Source organism: Tachypleus tridentatus, chromosome 8 (assembly GCF_004210375.1).
Source record: "Tachypleus tridentatus isolate NWPU-2018 chromosome 8, ASM421037v1, whole genome shotgun sequence".
NCBI classification, from domain to species: domain Eukaryota; kingdom Metazoa; phylum Arthropoda; class Merostomata; order Xiphosura; family Limulidae; genus Tachypleus; species Tachypleus tridentatus.
Genome location: NC_134832.1, coordinates 44,092,987 through 44,114,770, shown reverse-complemented (window position 1 = coordinate 44,114,770; position 21,784 = coordinate 44,092,987). Strand labels below are relative to the sequence as shown.

The 21,784-nt window shown below is 32.2% G+C and overlaps 1 protein-coding gene across 4 annotated transcripts in view; it reads left to right on the top strand.

Annotated features, from left to right (window-relative positions):
• wts (serine/threonine-protein kinase warts) overlaps window positions 1-21,784 on the top strand; it is a 66,272-nt gene that overhangs the window by 42,416 nt on the left and 2,072 nt on the right. For all 4 annotated transcript variants that reach the window (XM_076448665.1, XM_076448668.1, XM_076448667.1 and 1 more), the window contains 2 exons: window positions 4,304-7,018; window positions 15,838-16,020. In XM_076448665.1, coding sequence (XP_076304780.1) covers window positions 4,304-7,018; window positions 15,838-16,020 — 2,898 coding nt within the window. The remainder of the gene's footprint in view (window positions 1-4,303; window positions 7,019-15,837; window positions 16,021-21,784) is intronic.

Below are 21,784 nucleotides of genomic sequence, written 5' to 3'. Positions count from 1 at the left end.
TTTGTAAATCTCTTTGTTAGTCTTTCTTGAGAAGCTGTGTGAGAAATTGATATTTAGGTTCAAAAAGAATTAAATATGTTGCTTGCTGACTGAAGTTACCACCCATATACTGTAGAGTTCCAAATAATCATGTGTATGATTATTTATTTTCAGGCAATTTTCCATATGATACTTATTAGGAACTGTATGATTATTAAATTTTGGCCAACAAAGCAGGGAAATATGCTGGTATTGCTTACATGAAAGAAATCTAGGCCACTTTGCTTCCTCAGCAAATCTGCAAGTGAGTGTTGCTTATGTTGGTTATTGCAAGTCAAGCAAGTGCAGGCTAGGCCATATAATTATAGCACTCTATGACCTGTCAAGAACCATGTTGTAAAGCAGCATACAGGCTTTGGCCTATTTGAAAGTCAAAAGTAGAAGTGTTTCCAATGAATGTGAGGAAAATTGGTAGGTTGCAAGTTCATAACTTGCCAGTTTGATTATATGGTTGATAAAATTAACATTACAGCATGCTTATTTTATTATCAGTGAGAATTGAGTTTAAAAACGTGTGTGCACATTTTTTACTTCTTTGCCTTAAGATATCCAACTTTCTGGAATATCACATGGCATTGAAATATAGAGGTAAAAAAACTTTATTTCCATCCTATACTATTATTGAAGAACCTACTATTATTTGGAACTGTATAGTATATGTACTGTGTCTATTTAAAGATGTGTATGCTGAACTGTATGATTTGTTATTAAAAAATTGTTTTGCATGAATTCATAGTGTAAAGATGTGTAGTATCATCTGTATAAATCATTCATTTACCAACATTGAAAGCTCTATTATTTGCAGACTTAAGTTTTTACTTAACTAAAAGTCTACCAATTTTTGTGAAGGTACACATGCTGTATCAGAAGTTGTAGTATAAGTACTTGTGTATGTTATACTGAGCTGTTGCAAAAGGATTAAATTGATTATAAACATCTCTGAAGCCTTAGCAAGGTATTCCAAATATGAATGAGTTATATACTTTAGTCAGCATTCTATATACAAGGCATTCTGTATTACTTATTTAAATAGGCTTGATGCCTAGAAGCCATTACAGAAATGCACACCATAACTTTTAAGAACTTTTGTATAAAAAGATTAGCTTTTGTTTACAATTTTGTGACATCTGATAACCATGAATGAGATTAACTACATGAAAAAACTGCATGGAAGTCTAGAAAAATTATGTGGATACATGCAAATGGAGGTATATTTTATACTAATTGTGAAAGTGGGAAATTATTGACTGTGTCAGCTCTGATACTAATGTTTACTGTTTTAAGTTACCTAACTCTTATAATTTATTTGAACAAAGTTTTTTGTCATATAAAACAATAATCCAATGTGATATTGGTTTAGACTAGAAGTAACTTAGCTGTTGTAATTTGATATGGAAATCAGTTTTTAGAATTCAAAAAGAATAAAACTAGTATGTTCTGAAAGGTCTGGACTTGTTTTTCTCAATGAATATACACTTTAACTTTCCTTTCAGAACGCATCATTTTCAAGCTTTTGTTAAACAAATGTAGGTGATATTAATCATTAGTAGAAGAGGAGGACTAGTTGTACTTCATTAGAACTCAAATTTTTGTGAATTTATTAATTTTACAATTTGCTTGACATACACAGCAAAATAAAATTTATGTAGATAATAAACCCTACTCGGTAAAGGAAGGTAACCTACTTAAAATTTACCTCATGATTTATGAATCAGAAAACAATCCGTAAATGTTAGGAACAGGATGTGAAAAGTCAGACAATTGCATGCACATGTTTTAATTGACAGTGAGTTTACATTCTACTTACCATGATCTTAAAAAGATTTAACACTGACAAAGAAGGATCAGGCTTGTCCACAGACATTATTTGTTTGATGTTTAGTATCTCTTTAGTTTGCACTGTGCTTCCATTAGTATTATGATTAATTTACAGACTGGGTACAAATATCTACCAAATATATTCAAGACTACACAAAGTCACTTTGCTTATTCATAGTTAAATAGTACAACATAACAAATGCATTATATGCATGGAAAATTATTGATTTGTTAATTAAAGAACTTGTCTAACTTGTAAAAGATGAAACACTTGTTAAATTTTAAAAAATTTTTAAGAAAAGAGAGATATGAATAACAAAATAGCTGTTGAAAGCCCCATTCCTCACATTTTAATGAAATCCACATATTATATGTGCCTCCCAGTGTTTGAGTGGTAAGCTTATAAGTTTACAATGCTAAAAACTGGGTTTTCAATGTCTGTGATGGGAACTGCACAGGTGACCCCCTTGTGTAGCTTTGATATTAACAATAAACAAAAAAAGTATCATAGGTACATTAGATACCCACAGTTCTTTACTTATTTTTTCTTTACATAACTTTTGTTACAGTACCTGATAGCGAGTGACGGGTAATAATTTGGTTTTTCTAACACATCATAATTACATTACTGAGAGGCATACATAAAACATCATTTGAAATCTTGAGAGCAACATGATGAGCAGTAACCTAAAATTTATGACACAACTAATTAGAAAATCATCCATTTTTCATAACTTATTTTGTATTTTATCATTTGAACTATAGAAAGCTTACCAGCTTGCATAAGCTGAAATTTATTTATCCAAGCTTTAGGTGTTGTTATTAAAAATAATAATGGTAAGGAAGTAAAAACAGATAATCTTGGATATATATCCTTAGTAACTATAACTTTAATGTTAGTAAGTATTTGCTTTGATCAAGTATCATAATACTGCACAAGTTAAAAACTATTAATAATTATTATAATTTGCTCAACAGGTAAAAATAGAATTTGGATTCTAAGAAATATTAGAATATATTAGTGGTAAATGCTAATTATATTTTAGCTTTATTCCAGGAAAACAAAATGCCCAGTGAATTTTAGCTTTTAAATGATAGTTAAAATACAAAAATCCTGATTTGGCAAAATTTTAGTCTCTAAAAAAAGGTTATTGTATGTGAAATTAGTGAGTTCCATTGTTGGAGTGAATTATATGACATATATTTACACTGCTTCAGTCAGTGAATTGATTGTTAATGGTATTAATCAACTTGTCAAAAGCTATTGAGTTCAACATTTTGTAAAGAACTTGTGGTCGTGTTAAGCCAGCTGTCTATTTCACATCTTCAGCATACTAAGAGATGGCATGACCTGATTCTTACCACCTGTTTCTGAAGAGGGTTATGTTACAATGGCTCACCCAGAAGAATAACTAGTCTTTTAGAAATGTTTTGTATTCCTACAGTAGGTTATTTAACAAGATTATTTTTAGTTCACTGAGAAGAAAAGAAAAATAAGTGATTATTTACAATTTTCAAACCATGTTTGACATTTTTCAGAAAATTATAGAAATTAAAAAATGTTTTTCTTGTGGTTATTTAGTGAAATAACATAAGTAACAGCCTTTTTTGACTTGTGAAGGAGGAATCACCATGTATTGTTGCAGTGTTCCATTGTTGTTGTTTTTTTTGGCTGAAAATCTGAATCATTGATTGACACTTTCTTCTGATAGGTAACATCTGGTTTTATGATTGGTCAAATATGCTCTAAAGTTTTGTTTGCCTTACATTTTCTAGAGTTATACAAGTTAATAATTATAAGACTCATGACATCCTCTCAACATATGTTATTGTAGTTAAAAAGTATTCTGTTCATTCATTATTAAATATTTGTAACTTTGATATTAATAATGTATTCTGTTGTAAATTGAATATAGAGAATATTTTGGAGTACGTGTTTTCTCAAGGTTAGAAATAACATTGTGAAACAGGTCACTTGAAATAGTTGACAAGCCTTTGTGATGAGTTTGCAATATGTGTGAAATTTTGTTCAAACATATTTAAAAAATTAGATTATTTGTGGAGCAAACAAGTGTAGAGTACGATAATTTTCAGCTCTCATTATTGAGTCTTAATAAAGTAATATTTCATGTGGTAGGTTATTATTTAGTTTAAAAATCTCAAGGTTATCATGTCTGATAAAATATTCTTATTTATATGTCCTGAAAACGTTTTTCTTTCATGTTCAAGTGATTACAAGTAAACATTTTAAATATAAATGTGTGTGAGATGCATCATCTCGTATGTGTTAGATTTTCCTTTATGATTGATCATAACTGATAAACATTTTAATATTTTAGTGCAAAAAAATTTAAAAATGCTTTTATAAATTATATTTTTTGAGATGGAGGTAAGGGTTTAGATTTTATAAAAAATACTAACTGTTTGTGTTATCTATACATTTCAGGTTTCCTCAATCTGAAGGCTTCTAGGAAATCCAGTCTACAACATGAAGGAATTGTGTGGGATGGACAGAGAGGAGGTTACAGTTCTGCTCTAGATAGTAGCTCAGCTAGTACTCGGTCAGATAGTCCTAGTGTTAGTATCATGGGCCTTCAGCACCATATACTTCTACCAGATGCTCCTCGCCTTGTGTCAAGTGGTCAGCCTTCTGCTGTAGACACACTTGGTCACCCTCAATTGTCCAGACAACAGTCCCCAAGCTTTCCCTTGAATGAACCACCTCCACCACCTCCTCCCCCAAGAGGGGTTCCTGGACCTCCACCAACACCTCCCCGAGGCACAACTCCGCCACCTCCTGTCTGTCAGTCGCAATATGTTGGAAGTGGTGGAGCAGCAAATAATCAAGTTCAACAGTTTTTTAAAAGAATGTCTCCTGTTCCACCTCCTTCCAGTCGGTCACAGGCCCTCAGCTATGCTTCTTCTGTGTCTTCGGGGTCAACACCTAAACGTGGAACCAGTCCTGTCTCCCTCAACCGTACCCCTTTGGTGGCACAAAATCAACAACATCTTGTACAGCAGTTGCAAACACTTAGTCTCTACTCTGGGAGTGGATCTTCCACTCGTTCAGAACCACCACCTCCCTATCCTGCAGGATCAGCACATAGCCCGGCCATATATTCGCCTCCCTCATATGCTTCTTCCAGTTCTGGGCGACAAAGTCCCACTCCAACTATAAGCAGTAGTGAATATTCTGTTTTATCTTCATTTAATCTTCCCCTTCAAAAAAGAACTCCCCCACCAGCCTATACACCACCTATGTCTGCAGGTTCTCCACAACCACCATCTAGCCTAGTAGGAAGTTCTTCAGCAACAGTTGTAACAAGTGTCCTTCCGAGGCCTGCTCCTTTACAGGCATGGAGCTTTCGACAGTCTAAGTCTCAGTCTCCTGTTATCATGCAGTCTGTTAAAAGTACACAAGTACAGAAGCCTGTGTTGCAAACAGCAATTGCTCCAACTTCTCCACCAGTGAGCTCACCTCCACCTCAGAATGTTGCTTCTTTGTCTTGTTATCCAGTTCAGAATCAGAATAACCCTTCTAGCTCCAATATTCAAGGATCTTCAACTGGTTATCCACAGTCTTTGTGTCAGTCACCCAATCCCCCACCTTATTCTACCTCTTCACAAGGACAGAATTCTCCTGGAGTCTATTCATCATCAGCGGGTACTCAACCAACACCTCCAATATACCGTAACCCAAGTCCCATACCTCCTCCATATAATCCGATATCTCAACCACAGGACTCTACAGCATTTGTTAACCCTCCTCCATGCTATGCAGTATCTGTACAAACACAGAATGCTCTCAGGCATGAGACAGAAAACCACAGTGTCTGGCAAGATGCCAACTTTGTGGGTATTCCTACACAATCACAAGCCACTGTACCTACAACTGATCCACCAAGCTATGCTTCTAGTATTGCAGCTCTGGCTGCTCTTAGAGCAGTACAGTCACCCACCCCTGTTAGCAACAATAATAATGTGCCATGCTATAAAAATGGGGCTTACAGTGCTGCTCCTGTGACAAATGTAACAACAGTATCTCAAGAGAGCTGTAGGACTAATGGTGCTGCAGGTCCAACCACCAGTGCTCCAACATCCTCTTCAAACCTTGTTAATACAGTGGAGAGTATTTGTAACTCTCAATTGTCAGCACTTCCTTGTCGTTTGCAGGGTGATGTTTATATTCCTTCTCAGCATACACCACTTCATAGGAAACCTTCACCAATAGCTATGGATACTGCAAGTTCAGCATCCTGCTCTGCTTCACGCTCTGAATCCCCTGTGTCCTTTATGTCTACTACATCTACATCCTCACCTTCTACCCAGTCAGACTCTACTCACGACTCAGTCCGAGTCCCTCCTCCTCCACCATACAGAACTTCTCAACAATCTCCTCTTCCACCCAGAAAAGTTCTTTCCAAAGAAAAAGAGGAGGAAAGACGCGAGTCAAAAGTCCGCAATTATTCCCCTGCTGCATTTAAATTCTTTATGGAGCAGCATGTAGAAAATCTTCTTAAGTCTCATCAACAAAGAGAACACAGGCGACAGCAACTGGAAAGAGAAATGGCTAAAGCTGGACTCTCAGAAGAACTTCAGTGTCAAATGAGGTTAATGCTTCATCAGAAAGAATCCAATTATATTCGATTAAAGAGAGCAAAAATGGACAAGTCAATGTTTGTTAAAATGAAAACAATAGGAGTTGGTGCTTTTGGAGAAGTTGCTCTTGTTCGAAAGGTGGATACAAACCAGTTGTATGCAATGAAAACACTAAGGAAATCTGAGGTTTTGAAACGTAATCAGGTAGCTCATGTTAAAGCAGAACGGGATATTCTTGCAGAAGCAAACAATGAATGGGTTGTTAAGTTATATTACTCTTTTCAAGACAAAGAAAACTTGTATTTTGTAATGGACTACATACCTGGTGGTGACTTGATGTCCCTGTTAATGAAGTTTGGAATTTTCCAAGAGAACTTAGCAAAGTTTTACACAGCTGAGATCATTCTGGCTGTCGAAAGTGTACACCGCATGGGCTTTATTCACAGGGACATTAAACCAGATAACATACTCATAGACTCAGATGGGCATATCAAACTAACAGACTTTGGTCTTTGCACAGGGTTTCGTTGGACTCACAATTCCAAGTATTACCAGCGAAATGGTAGGTTCATTAGACAATCTCAAATTTGTTCAAAACTGTTAGATTGTAATAGTTAACTATAGATAAAGTGGTCATATGAATTTTTTTCAGTAGATAATGGGTATGATTCTCTTACGTGCCATGGAACTTTATAATATTGTGGTATAACAACAACAATAATGAGTTAATTTATAAATAAGCATGAAATATATAAATAGTATAATGAGATATTAAGCTGTGATAAATTAAGGATGTGTGATGAAAAAATATCTGCAGTTTCTTGATTTTTATCACACGTTTTAGGCTTTGCCATCTGTCAAGCATTTAAACTGTTACATTGGAAAGAAAAAGATATACACTATGTAAAACAGTAGGTGTTAGAATTAAAAACAAAATTTTTGTGAGCATGTATTTAAAAAATCAATTGTTTATAAACTAACACTACTTCCGTCACTAGTGGACTATAAAAATGTTCTTTCTTTCTTTTTAGTGGAAAACTGTTTTGTGTTTTTCTGTAAAGCTGTATGTGGGACTTATTTTACTTGTGGAAAAGGCATAGTTGTTAGATCATCATATTGGAAATGCATAGAGTTCAAACGTTGTTAAACTTGTAAACATGGGTCATGGGCCAAAGGCCATATTTATCATGTTTTTTGACTCGCATTCAAAACTTTATTGAACTTGAACCAGTGCTGCACTCAACAAACCATGTGACAAACAAAAATTGATGTTTTTTTTTTGTTATGATATTTTATCAATATACGTCAATAAGTTAGGTATCAAATTGTATACTGTAATTCAAGTTTTAGTCTCATACAACAGTTAATTTCTTGTTTTAAAAGTAAATTTAAAAAAAAACATAAGCATCAATTTTTGTGTGTCACATGGTTTGTTGAGTGCAGCATTGGTTTAAGTTTTATGTTTATGATACCCAAATACAAAGTCTGTAGTTTCCTGTGAATTGTGTTCTCAAGTTACCAGTATTGACAGGCTGTAATATAAAATAAGATCCTCCCATCTTTGATATTTTCTGATATCTTGCATATCAAAGCCTTGCAATTATTACTGATAACCTACAAATTTTGTGAAGATGTACTTGCTAATTTAAAGGCTATAGCATGAAAACTACAACAAGCCTGAAGTTGTGGTGAGTCAGTCTGAAGGACTGAGTCCATTTTAAAAGAATTAAAGCTTACATATAACCTAGGTAATGTGACTTCAGTATATGTTAAACAGAGATTTTGGCTTAGATATTTTTATACAGCACCATTGACTGGAAAATATTATATATTACAACTGAAAGAATTGTTTCTGATACATTTATATAGCCCCCCATTTTTTTGTATTTATTTTTAGTACAAATGTATCATGAATCCCATTGTTAGTCACAACCTGGCACAGTGATCAGTGGCAGAGCACATGGAATGCTAATGCTTAAACTGGAACTATTTTTGACTGTTAATTAATTTTAACTGAACTCTTTTAGGTATATTTAGTAACACTAAATGCATTGGAGTCACTTTTTTGAAAGACATGAATTTTAGAGTGTGTAGTAGTTAATAACAAATCCACAATGTTTCAGAATAAGAAAATAAAACAACAGTAAGAAAGTGATAATTTGAGCTGTACTTTGAAAATTGTTTCAGATGATTTTGGTTACTTGTAATGTATATTAAGTAACAAATATTTTATCAGTTATTGTGTTCTAATTCTGCTAAAGCCACTAAGTAGACATCTGTTAAATCATTATGTTACCAAACATAAGAAAATGGAACAAAATGCTGTAGTTTTTATCTATTTTATTAGCAATTTTTGGTTAATTCATTGGTCTGTATCATAACTAATTAATTTTCTTGTCTATACTGCAGAGTTTCAGTGTGTTTATCTCTTTGCAGATTTAAATATTTTATAATTTTTTTGAAATTATGAGAGATTTCATGTGATGACAGAAGGCACACAGGAAGTAAATTAATTTGAGAAAATATTTTATGTTTTGGCTTTAATCTTATTTTTAGTAGAATTTTACAGTTTGGTTTAAAATACCTTCTTTAGAATTCATTAATAGTGATAAAAAATGTTATAATCTTAGTTAAGTTCTAGAGATGAAATAATGAGTAATGGAGAAATAATTAACAGCTGATTCTGAACAAATAACTTTTATCAGGGGATATTTTATGTCTAATGTCATACTGTGGCAAATGTTTGTGATATCTGACATTTGCTATACTGCTATCAAAGTCTGATGTCAGTTTGATTACTAGGTCATGTAAATCTTTAAAGTGTCGTAAAATGCTGATTTACAAAAACACCAAAAAACTAGATGGTGGTCCTTTCTGTCATTTGTAAATTAAATCTGTTTGAACTTGCACATTTGGATTTCATTAGGAAAATTAGTATATATATAAAGAAGGAAAATTTATTAACTTCTTACTAGCATTACACATACAAAACATTTAATAACAAGGAGCATTAGAAGATTCTGTGATACTGTTTATTTCAGTTGAGATAAACAAGTGCAGTATGTTCAAAGTTTTCATTTCTTGACATCTGTGTCCTATTGGACAAAATGGCAAGTCCTCATATTCACAAGATACAATTACCAAAAACTAAAGTCTTTTGCTTTTTATGTAGTTCATGTATCTGACAACAGTGAAGTCAAATAGTTAACCGAACTGTAGGCTAACCACAACTGTGAACAGGCTGAGTTGGAGCGAGTGGAATGGGCAGCCGTTTCCACAGTTTTTATTGTTTGTTTGTCCTCAACAAGTAGAAAACGTATACAATTTTTTTTAACCTATGAATTTGTGGTATGCTTTTTTTAAACCCTAATATGATTGCTTATGTCATCACAGTATGATTATAATTGTTAATTTGTGCATATGAAAGTGTTACATGTAGTTTATATCAGACTTAGTTTATTTTTATCATAATTATATTAAGGAATCTGTGATTCAATTTTATAATGAGATAATTAGGATTATTATAATTTCTTCCAATTAAAATAAGCTCTAAGGTCTTAAAAACTAGATAGTTGGTATTATTAATACCACATGGGCATGAGGGTAACATTGGATGTTCATATAATAAGCTTATATTATTCTGTGTATTCTTCTATTGATATTTTCCACTGTTGTGAGGACACTCTTTGAAAAGCAATTTTAAGTAAATGTTCTAAAAAATAAGTGTTCAATGAAATTAACTTTTTATAATTAATTTTAAAAGATCAAATGTTAAACATTTTGGATGTAACTGGAGAAATAATTATTTTACTTAATACTTTTCATGACCTGTGAACATAATCATCTGTGAGGTATTTTAAGCAATTATCCCTTAAAACATGTTATGTGGCAAGTAATTGAGCAAGATATAAGTAATTATAAATCAGATTGTGTATTTAAAAATAAACCTATCACTAGGAGAGCTCATTTATATGTGGCAATGAAAGAGCAAAAATAAGTTTAACATGGTTATCGTTTTTATGGTGCTTAATTCTTATACTTAAAATGTATATATATTATTTAATAGAGAAATGCTTAGTAAATTTATTCATTGCATGTGAGTAATGCAAGCATACCTCTAGCCTCACGAGAATAATTATTTACCTTTTCAAATATTTTTAACACAAATAATTGGAAACTTAAATTTGATGCTTCCACATTGCATAAAATAAAAGTATTTCAAGCACTTATATCTGTTTCCATGGCATTAGAAAAGAATTAAAGTGAGAATTTACATTTTCACATTGAACTTTTATAATCCATAGTATTAAAAAGAACTTATTGTTCAAGATGAAGGTTATGCATTATTAAATTAATATTTAAACATAGGGTTGCAATTCTTGCTAATTTCAATAATTCTTTATCATTGTAACTTGGTTGTTTTTACTTCAGTGATTACTATGTATGGTTCTTAGAAAATCTTGTAAGTAATAGTGAGTAACTTTGGTACATATAGATCATCTTATATGATTGACTAATTCTTTCTGTAGTTATCTTTGTCATAACTTCTGAGTTTGGAAGCTGTCTACTAAAATTTGAAACTTGGTTATTCGTAGTCATATACAAATTAAATTGTTAAAGTGTTAACCAGCAAAATATGAGTTACGCAATCTTCTTGTGACATTGTGACTTTTATGTGAATATTTATTAATCCAAGTATTTCAAAAGGCCTTTTATATTCACAAATCGTGTTTGAAAAGTTATGCATAGCCTAAATATTCTGTAGTGTTTGAACACACAAATAGGTCAAATTTTTAAGTCTTTCATGTGCAATTTTGTCCTGAGGTTGTGATCACCCCCCACCCCTAAAAAAAAAAAAAACAGTTAATATATCAGGAATAAAGTGTATAGTGCATTATGTTCTTTGGTAGTGGGTTGATCTGTTTTCTGTCTCATTAAACTAAATGGAAGGGTATAGTACCTTCTGTAATGTTGCCTACGGCTGTCTTCTCATGCATTTTCCTTATTGTGCTGTTTCATTTTTGTCCTTGATGTCAAATATGAACATTACTTCCTTAATTCTCAACAGCTACTCCATACCACTGAGATACTTTTCTATGTGTGAATTTTGTGTGCATATCTAGATGATGAGAATATTAAACACAAAAAGATACATCTGCCTAAGCTGAGTACGATCATCAGAACAGAGTCTGGTTTAATGCTTTTTGTGTTAGTTCATAGATGGATGAAACATATTTTCAGGGTCAGGGAAACCTGTTATTTCTTGCATACTTTTCTGTCAAGCTAGCAAACCACCACTATCTTGTAGAAAAGATGTTCAAGGCTTTTAAGTAGTTGTGTGTCATCTGACAGTAACAATGGATATCAGAAACAACTGAAAATATAACAGTTCAGAGACCTTTATAGAATATTAGAAAAAGTAAACAGTGTTAAGTGATAGAATTAAGGTTTTAATTACAGGTGTATTTAATATAAATAGGAATTTCTACATGTGATGCAAAAACAGAGAATAGCATACTTAGATATTTTACACAAATATTCATCCTGGTTATCCCCTTTTGAAGTTAAGGTTTTTACATGATCTATAGTTATTGTCATACTTATTAACACAAGTTGTATTCCACTGAAGCTGCAGTTTTTCTGTTCATATAGTTGGAATAATATCCAAATTGCATAATGTTTTGGTGGATGTGTAGCTTGGATCTTTAGCCCAATTTCTTTTGTTCATCCTAATCAAGTTTTTTGCAACACTTTTACATATTTATATGATTAAATGTACTAAACAGTAGCACTAGGAACAGCATGGCTTAGTGACATCATGTTTTGAACTGTATCTCAATTGTCATATTAGGTTTTAATTTTGAATACACATTTCAAGACTAGTAAATTTCAGGTTCTGCACTGTACACTACACTATTTTCATCAGGTACATTGGAATATAAAGCTGAGTGATTTAATTGATTAATCTATATAATCAATTACCTATAAGCAGCAACTACATTGATTAATGTCAAGATAACTATTTGACTTCAAATTACAATTACTTCTATTGATTGATTTTTTATTATTATTATTACTGCTTTGGATATTTTCAGTTAATCAAAACTATGATTCAAGGGTTTCTGGTTAGATTCTCATTGTCACCAAACTTTCTTACCCTGTCTGTGTTATGGCATAACTACTAAGGCTGGTTGCTACTGTAACTAATATTTGAAAAATAGTTTTTAACAGTACTTGCTTCATTTTTTTCCTTGAGTTGCTGACTAGAAGGAATACAACTGTCTGAAACTACATGTGTACACTCTTTTTTTCTTTTTTGAACTGCATACTAGGGAAGAAGGCAACTAGTTGCCAACATTTTTTGCTTTGATTTTATGTACCATAGTTTGAGAAAAGCTGTAGTAATTGATTATTGGAGCCAATTATTAGTTTATTGGCAAATACTACTAATTTTCCAGTTCTGTTGACATCTGTGGGAAACACTTGGAACACTGCTTGATGTAACATTGTTTCATTAATGAATGTTACAATCAGTCTGAGGTACTTGATTTTTTTTAAATAGTGGAAAGAGCTTCATATTTGGTAGCTTTGGCTATCTTTTATCATGTTCAGTCTGTTAAAATACAGTGTAATGTACTGATTAAGTATAATAAAATATATAAAAGTTTAGAATTATCTGTGGATAAATTTATGTGCTTAACTGGTCCAGATACCTTTAAAGATGTAAATTTCTAAAAATAAATTCTGTAGAAGGTATGTATAATTTAGTCTTACCAGCTCCATCGTAATGTCTGGCTAGAAATCTAAAAGTTTTAAGATATCTTCTAATATGTGTTGACCACAGTATGTAACCCAGTGGTGTAACCTTAGTAGGTAAGTAGTAATTATACAGCTAGTCAGTTTCTATACAATCATATATATGAAAGTTGTGTAATGCTGTTTTTTCTTCTGTTGTCATTTAAAGGGTTATCCAATATAATTGTTTTTTGGATAAAAAGTGTTAAATCATCTGTTTGTTGTAGGCCTAATTAGAGTTTGCTGAGTAATTTTAAATATTTAGGCCTAAAAAATGTATATGTGCATTGTGCCTCATGGTAGGCAGAACACAGACAGCCCTTTGTGTAGCTTTGTGCATAATTACAAACATGAAGGAATGTCCACTGAGTATGTTCTTTGCATTTTGAATAAAGGTTTATTTTTACAGTGATAAATATGTTGTAAACTGTAAGGGAGATGATCTTAAAAAGAAACTGCTAAAATGAACTGTGTTATAACAATAAGAAGAAATAAAGGAGTTAATACTATTAAATGAAAAGCTGGATAGAATAATGAAAGAAAACTCAACAGTCTTGTGGTAGATGCACACTTTTATTTTGACAAAATAAAAACTATATCATTTGTTTCTGGTTGTATATTTTCCTTTTTTAAGTTACATTTTCAGAAAATTTCAAGTGTTCTGAATATAAAACTGTTTTAATAGTTTATGATCTTTCAGGTGGGAAAAAAAAGTTATAAAACTAATTGATATAAGACCACAGAGTAATTTAATGAAACATTTATTTAATTACTAAATTTGTCTAGAAAGTAATTTTTTTTACTTGTGTTAATAAGAGATTAATTCTTATTATGTACAACAATTTAATGCAAAAATATATATGATAGATCTATTGAAAGTTTATGTTGGTTGCTATTATTGAAGTAGCTGAAGCTAAATATTCCCTTATCAACACTAGTTCTCTTGGGGGAAGTATCAAAATTTTTATGAGTAGAACAGATAACAGAAACAAAGGATAACAATTTAAGTTATAAACACTGATGAAGCATGTGATATTGTTATTTACAATATTGTTACATTCTTTTAGTAAGTTAGTACCTCATGATTTGCACTTGCATTTATTGTTAAAAGGACCTCTGTAACTATTATCTTTCCCTTTTCTAATGTCCTTCATTATAAAATTAATTATTACATGTTTATTTTTATTATTAGATTATTTGTTTTTTATTCATAACACTTTGTGTTATCTTTCATATTTTAACCTTGTGATATACTTTAATTATTACAATTGTACTGTTTTTACATATAATCATAATGTCACCTGATTATAAGCATTTGTGATAATTTTAAACTGTATTAAATTACAGAATTTTAAAAGTTAAAGTGACAAGTTTTTGTCCTTGCTGTTGAACAACACTTTTTTAAATATTTTTTTCCTTGGTGTTTCTACTTGACATTTAGATAAAACTAACATACTAGAATATTCTTTACCATTCAAGAGTCTTTCAGGTTTTTATTATAACCCATGTTTTAATTTTTGGTTCTATTTAATATTTTAATATTTGGTTCTATACAGAGTTGTATGGAATTTTATGTTTTAACATGTTTTGAAGAGCTCTTTGTCTTTTCAAAATGGCACTAAAAGTCAAGAAATTGCTATGGATAAGATCTGAATGAAAATTATGTTTGTGGTGTTATAAGAATGATATTCTGTGTATATACATAAAGTGAAAAAGTTCCAAGGATTACCATAGTCAACCATTTTTTAAAACATTACATTGTTCTACTATCATACAGTTAAAATAATTGTGAATGCATTTTTATAATCAAAAATGGATTGGAAGGGCATGATTTTCAATAAAAGGTGTTCGGTAGAATCATAAGCTGGGTTTATAAATGTATTTAAGTATGATCGACTAAAAATGAGTAGGGTACTTGCATTTTAAGACTTTATTGTACTAATACAAGGATTGCTAATATGTAACACTTATAAAGAAATGTATATTTAGTAATTATACACAGATAAAAAGTCAGTTACACATTTTTTCTTTGTGTAATGTCCTACAAGTGGTTTTAGTGTCTCATTTCAAGTACAGTCAACTGAAACAGTGGCTAAAATCTAATGAAGGAAGATTGAAATAGTATGTGTTTGTATAAAAAAAATAAAACTTTTAAAGAAAAAATTAGTGTTAAAATAACATCTTTATCTAGTTCAGTAACATGGAGCTGTGCCTTTCTCTTTAACGTTACGTGGTTGTGTCACCACAACTGTTATGCATAATCTTTGTTGACAGATGGATTTGTTAGACAACTATAAAATGTAGTTTTAATTCTTCTTACATGTTAGTTAAATGAAAAACCTTTGTTTTTTATAAACAGTTACAGACAAATAGAATGTCATAGGAAAATATAAAAACTTAAAATGAAAATTTAAACATAATTACTAACTTAAAAAAGACTAAATTTGAACCTTATTTTAATCCAAGTTTCTTATTTTGATGAAAAAGCAAAGTGTACTGTATATTGCAAGAAGTTTCATTAAGAATGTGTTATCATAAAAGAGTGTAAAACTCGTTAATTACAATGTTTAAAAATTTGATTTATAGGAGAACATAACAGACAAGATTCTATGGATCCTGATGATAACTGGAGCAATGAATGCCACTGTAACAGCTTGACTAATTTAAAGCCCTTAGAAAGGCGACGTCGAAGAGAACACCAGCGTTGTCAGGCACACTCACTTGTTGGAACACCTAATTATATTGCTCCCGAGGTGCTCATGAGAACAGGCAGGTTTTAACTTATTTAGCATTTTTATTTATTTTAAAGAAACGTACAAGGATGTGGTTGTAGAAATTAACATCTTATTATTTCACATTATCAAACTCTAGGCTTCTAAGTATCTTGTAATCTGCAGAAGAAGTGTAGAAAATGAAAAAATCTGTATTTTAACCTATGTGATAGAGGTGCTTCACAACATTAGAGAATTATACAATCATCTTCAGTAGTTTTGTATTAATTAATGGTTAAGAATTTTAGAGCAATCCATATATAGTTGTAGACACCAGTCAAAGTGTCTGACATGTCAGTGGAAATTATAAGCTGCATTCCTATCGTATAAATAACAAAGCAGATTGTTGGATTCTTTATTTTTGTTAATATTCTGGGTTTCATTTTAATAAGTACAACTGGGTGAAAAGCACAGTCGGCCTCCATTTCTGTTGTTAGATTGGTCATAAACCAACATATTTAAATCAGGTGAGAAAAATGATTTGATAGTGGTGGTGCAGTTACTATCTTACTTACTAAGGCTACATTTAAGAATAATCTAATAATTTTTATTTATAATATTAAGATTAATATTGGGGTTACTGTAAGCCTATGACCAATCTTCATATCAGCTGCTGCTGCCTATCTGATACAAAGGATTTCCTGATGTTTTTCTGATCCAATTTTTAAGATTAGATTGGTAAGTTTGTTTACCTATGACAGTGGCATCCAACAGATTTTTTTCATAATCACCAAAATTATGAAGAATATATCAACATTTTCAACACATGACAAAAATGTAACTGTTTTTTTATAGATATAGAGAGATAGAAAAATGCATAACAATGTTTAAAATTACTGATAAAATTCGATTTTAAAAAATACGTTGTAGAAGTGAAGCACAAATTTACCACAGGTCAGTAGTTGTTTTGCTATTTGGCAAGTGGCAACCATGTTGGACACCACTGACCTATGAAAATATGCAATACATTCAAGTACCTTCATGACTGAAAGAGTGCTGTCTATCCCAAGATTAGGATTTGTTTAAAAGTTTACAGGAAAATTAATAGAAGAGATATTCTTCAACTTTGTCTGATATATAACTGTTTTGTATTTCACTGAAAATTTGTCTTTTTATGTAGTCTGATATGTGCATGGTTTATTTGAAGACAAGTTTTAAAGCTTGACATATGCCACTAGTAAATATACATTATGGATGTCATCTAGATATGTGGAACACACAAATGCAGATTGTCCAAATGTGCTTCCAGTATCAGCTCTTGGGCATACTGACACTGATCCAGTATTTTGTTCAGGTCACAGGCATAGTTATATACTTGACACTAGGACTGTTAGGTTTTATCTAAGATTGCATTATCTGCTTTAATGTTTACTCTAAATCAAAATTATAGAGGCTCCTTTTAATTAACTAGCCAATTAATGGTCAGGCAGCTAATTCCAAGATGGAGCAGAAATTGGACAAATAGATACGATGTGGTGAAACTTGGAAGACTAGAAGTATGACAGAATTCTCTAAATTGTATTCAGTAATTAAGAACTTTTTGTTTCAGGCGAAAACATGTTAAGTGTCACAGATCTCAAAATTATTTTCAGTCTTATAACATGCGTGCCATTTTTCCGCTGAAACATGGATTTCCGCAGTTTTCAAACGGCCAACGATCACCCACGAGATTCGTGTAAATTTGAGGAGAAAATATGAGCGATTTGGGGGCTGGGTAGGTGGTTTTTGAGGAGAAATCGTATTTTTTCAATGTTTATTGCAGAAAAAACAAAATCTGACCGCCATCTTGGAGGCAGTCTCGTTTCGTCTGGTGTGCATACCAGACGATAAAATATTCTCTACGCTTTAAAGAAACAACAGCGATTGAAATGTTTAAAAGGAAAGATGTTCATTTTGATCCTGTAGACAAGAGAATGTGTAAGGACATTAGATCAGCAGCTTCAAAGTATACCTCAAAGCTGAGGGAGAATCAGAAGAAACGGGCAGAAAGGTTTGAGGCCTATGGTTCTGTGAAATCTGGCCCAGCCACCTTGGCTAAAGAAAAAGTCCAGAAAGCCGCAGAGGCACAGAGAGCTGCCCATTCAGAGAAGGAGAGAAAAAAGCTCGGAAGAGAGCACTGGAAACCCTTGTCTCGAAAAAAGAGGAAAGCAGCCAAGATTGATTAAAGGAAATTAAGTGATTTGAAATTTGACTGTAATTTATGCAGCAGAGCAGAAGTTGATATCAGTGACTGAAAAACATTTTATTATTATCTGCAGCATACAGTGCCAGTGGTTTATTTTAAAGCATATCATTAATTTTATTTTGAAGCAATGTCAAAGCTTTCCTTGATTTGCTGTTTCAGTTTGTATTGTGAAAGAATGAAAAATATAATGATATTGAGGTACCAGTAATTTACTGACAAGATTGTATAGATGAACAAGTTTTACTGTAGGTAGTCATGTAGAGTAATTTCAAGTAATTTGAAATTTTAATGGAATACGAGGTCTGTTCAAAAAATACGCGGACTGACGTCATAAAACAAAATGTACTTTATTTAGAAGTTACAGGTCTGGGACCCCTTCAAAGTACTCTCTTCCCCAACGCATACACTTATCCCAACGGTGTTTCCACTTGTTGAAACAGTCCTGGTACGCTTCTTTTGTAATATCCTCCAGCTCCTTCGTCGCATTTGCCTTAATCTCGGAATCGTCTCAAATCTTCTTCCTTTCAAGGGTCTTTTGAGTTTGGGGAATAAGAAAAAATCGCAAGGAGCAAGGTCAGGTGAGTAGGGGGGGTGGGGAAGAACAGTGATCGAGTGTTTGGCCAAAAACTCACGAGTTCTGAGGGCTGAATTTCGCAGCAACGTGGTGCATCTTTAATTTTTCGGTCAAAATCTCGTAACAAGATCCAACTGATATCCCACACTCTTCAGCAAGTTCCCTGACAGTCAGACGTCGATTTGCCCGCACCAGGGTGTTGATTTTGTCGACGTGTGGGTCGTCAGTTGACGGGAAGGACGCCCAGGACGCCATCATCTTCAATGGACTGTCGACCATCCTTAAAACATTCATGCCACTTGAAACATGCCGTACGCTTCATAGCAACATCACCGTAAGCCGTGTTAAGCATAGCAAAAGTTTCAGTCGCAGATTTTCCAAGTTTAACACAAATTTCACAGCAAGTTGTTGTTCCTTCAGGTCATTCATTCTGAAATCCGCCAAACGAAAAAATCGCACTTCACTTAAAACCGCGTAGCTAATACACAAATGAAGATATCTGCAATCGGAAATGGCGTCGTAATCAGCTGATCTGTGCGAACCTAGCGACACTAAGCGGACTCCCCTGGAACAAACTGGAGCCGCGCAATTCAAACAGTCCGCGTATTTTTTGAACAGCCCTCGTACATGCAGCAGAGCAGTAGTTGTTGATGTCAGTGACTGTACAAAACTTAATTTCTGAGGCATATCACTGATATCAGTAGTTTAATATTCAACCATATCAGTAGTTGAATTTTTAAGCAATGTCATAGCTTTTCTTCATATGCTGTTTTAGTTTGTATTGTCAATTTGTGAAAGAATGGAAAATTCACTGACATTAAGGTACCAGTAGTATAATGACAAGATTGCATAGATGAACAATTTGAACTGTAGGTAGTCAAAAGAGTAATTTTATGTGATTTGAAAATTGCATGGAATATATGCAGCAGAGAAGTAGTTATTGGCAATGACTGTAAAACATTTAATTGGCAGCATACCAGTAGTTGATGATGATGATGTTATTGATGACAAAAAGGATAATAATGAAATGATTTGTATTTGAAATATTTACTGAGTTATTTTGGCTTTATTAACTCATATTACTAATATATTTTGATTTAGAAAAAAATTAAACTGAATAAATAGCAAATAAACAATCTTAAATTTCATTTATTTTTATTTTATTTGTTAATTTTAGATATTTTGATATATCTTCTAAAAAATGAATACAAAATAATCAATCTGCTAAAAACTGTAAATGAAAGTTATAGTTTTTATTAGTTTGATTTAGTCTTTTAATTTCCTTTTGTTATTTTATATGATATATATTGTGTACTTTTCCAACATTGCAATGTCAAAAAACAAAGAAATTATGTCCCAGATTGCACCAAATCACACCAAATAGCATCCATTTTTTTTAAATTTCCCAGGGGGTCATGCCCTCAGACCCCCCTAGTCAGGCGTGGCTGCGCTGCGCTGTGGCGCCAGGCTATACACCTTTTCCTCTTTTTTTCCTAAATGTCATTGACATGCCTGTATAAGTTATATTGATCCAAAGAATCTAGCTATGGATTACAATCATTGGATAACAGTGATTGATGTAGATTATGAAATCGTACAGCTTTCTATTAAAAACGTTTGTTTTATGACAAATCTTGGTAAGATATCTTTGTATGTACATGTATTTAATTCAGCAAATTTCATTAAAAAAAATAATTACAACAAACTCTTATTTTACTGAGCTAATAAGTTGTCGTGTCTTTTTTATTAGTCAAAATGTACAGAAAAAATGGTTACAACAAAGTATGTAAGTTTCATAATGCATCAATGTATTTAGAATTGAAAAAGAATATTAACATGGTAAGATAGTATAGGTTCATGCAAGGTATTCTCTACCTGCTTTTTCAGTGATGTGGTTTTAAATGGTTAGTCATTTGCCATTGTATAAACTAACTTGTACAGGTATTTTGTGAAATGACCGGTTTGATCATTGGAACATGAGATAGAGTGGCATAACCTGCTAATAGTCTTATATTTGCTGGTTACTCTACAAGTGAGTAATGTGAATGTTTATTGCACTAGAGCATGTAGACCCTTCTAACTTCCAGAAGTGCCATGTGGATCTCTGGCTTTGGAGCCAACTAAGAAATTAATTTGCTGTTGTCGTGTGTGTTTGTATGAATAACTTTATGAAAGTTGTGTAACATTTACATGAAATGTAGCATGTTCCTATTTAAACAAGTTCTTAAACTTAGTAGCTAAGCTGTATGTGGGTCTAACAAAGTGAAATTTAGAATGAGACTCAAATTATTGGTTTGAAGATTGTGTCAAAAGAACATGTTGTGACAGTTGAAAATGGCTGGGAAATCCACAAGGGGAATATTCTGTACTTTTGATTGGTTATTCACTTGTCATAGAAGTAAATGTATAAAAGAGAGTATTTCCAAAAATGGAAAGAGGTAAGTGGGCCAGTGCTTTGATTCAGTACATGATCAATATATCAGCAAATAGAAAAGAAAGGAGATTCTTATTCCATTCTATTGACATTGTATTTGTACATTGCAAACATTTCATTTGAACCATTTCTGCTTTCATCATACCATGTGACACACAAACGTTGATATTTAGGATTTCATCTTTAATGTTTACTTTTTTTAAATTATGAAATTAACTAATATATAATACTAATGTACAGTTTGATACCAAACTTATTGACATACATTCCTAAAATACTAGTTCAATAAAATTTTGAATGTGAGTGAACAAACACAGTACAATATGGCCTTTGACCTGTGTCTCACTGCAGTAGGATCAAAGGACTTTTCAGTCATAAAATTAAATGTATTGAAAGTGTGAATTATTTGATGCTTATAAGTTTTACATATTACAATATTTATTTACATTTATGATAAATGTTTCATGGTATGAAACCGTATGACATACTCTTATGATTTTTATTTTCATTTTATCTTTATATTTTTTACATAAATAGAAATTACTCCCAGTTGATTTATTTTACTAAAC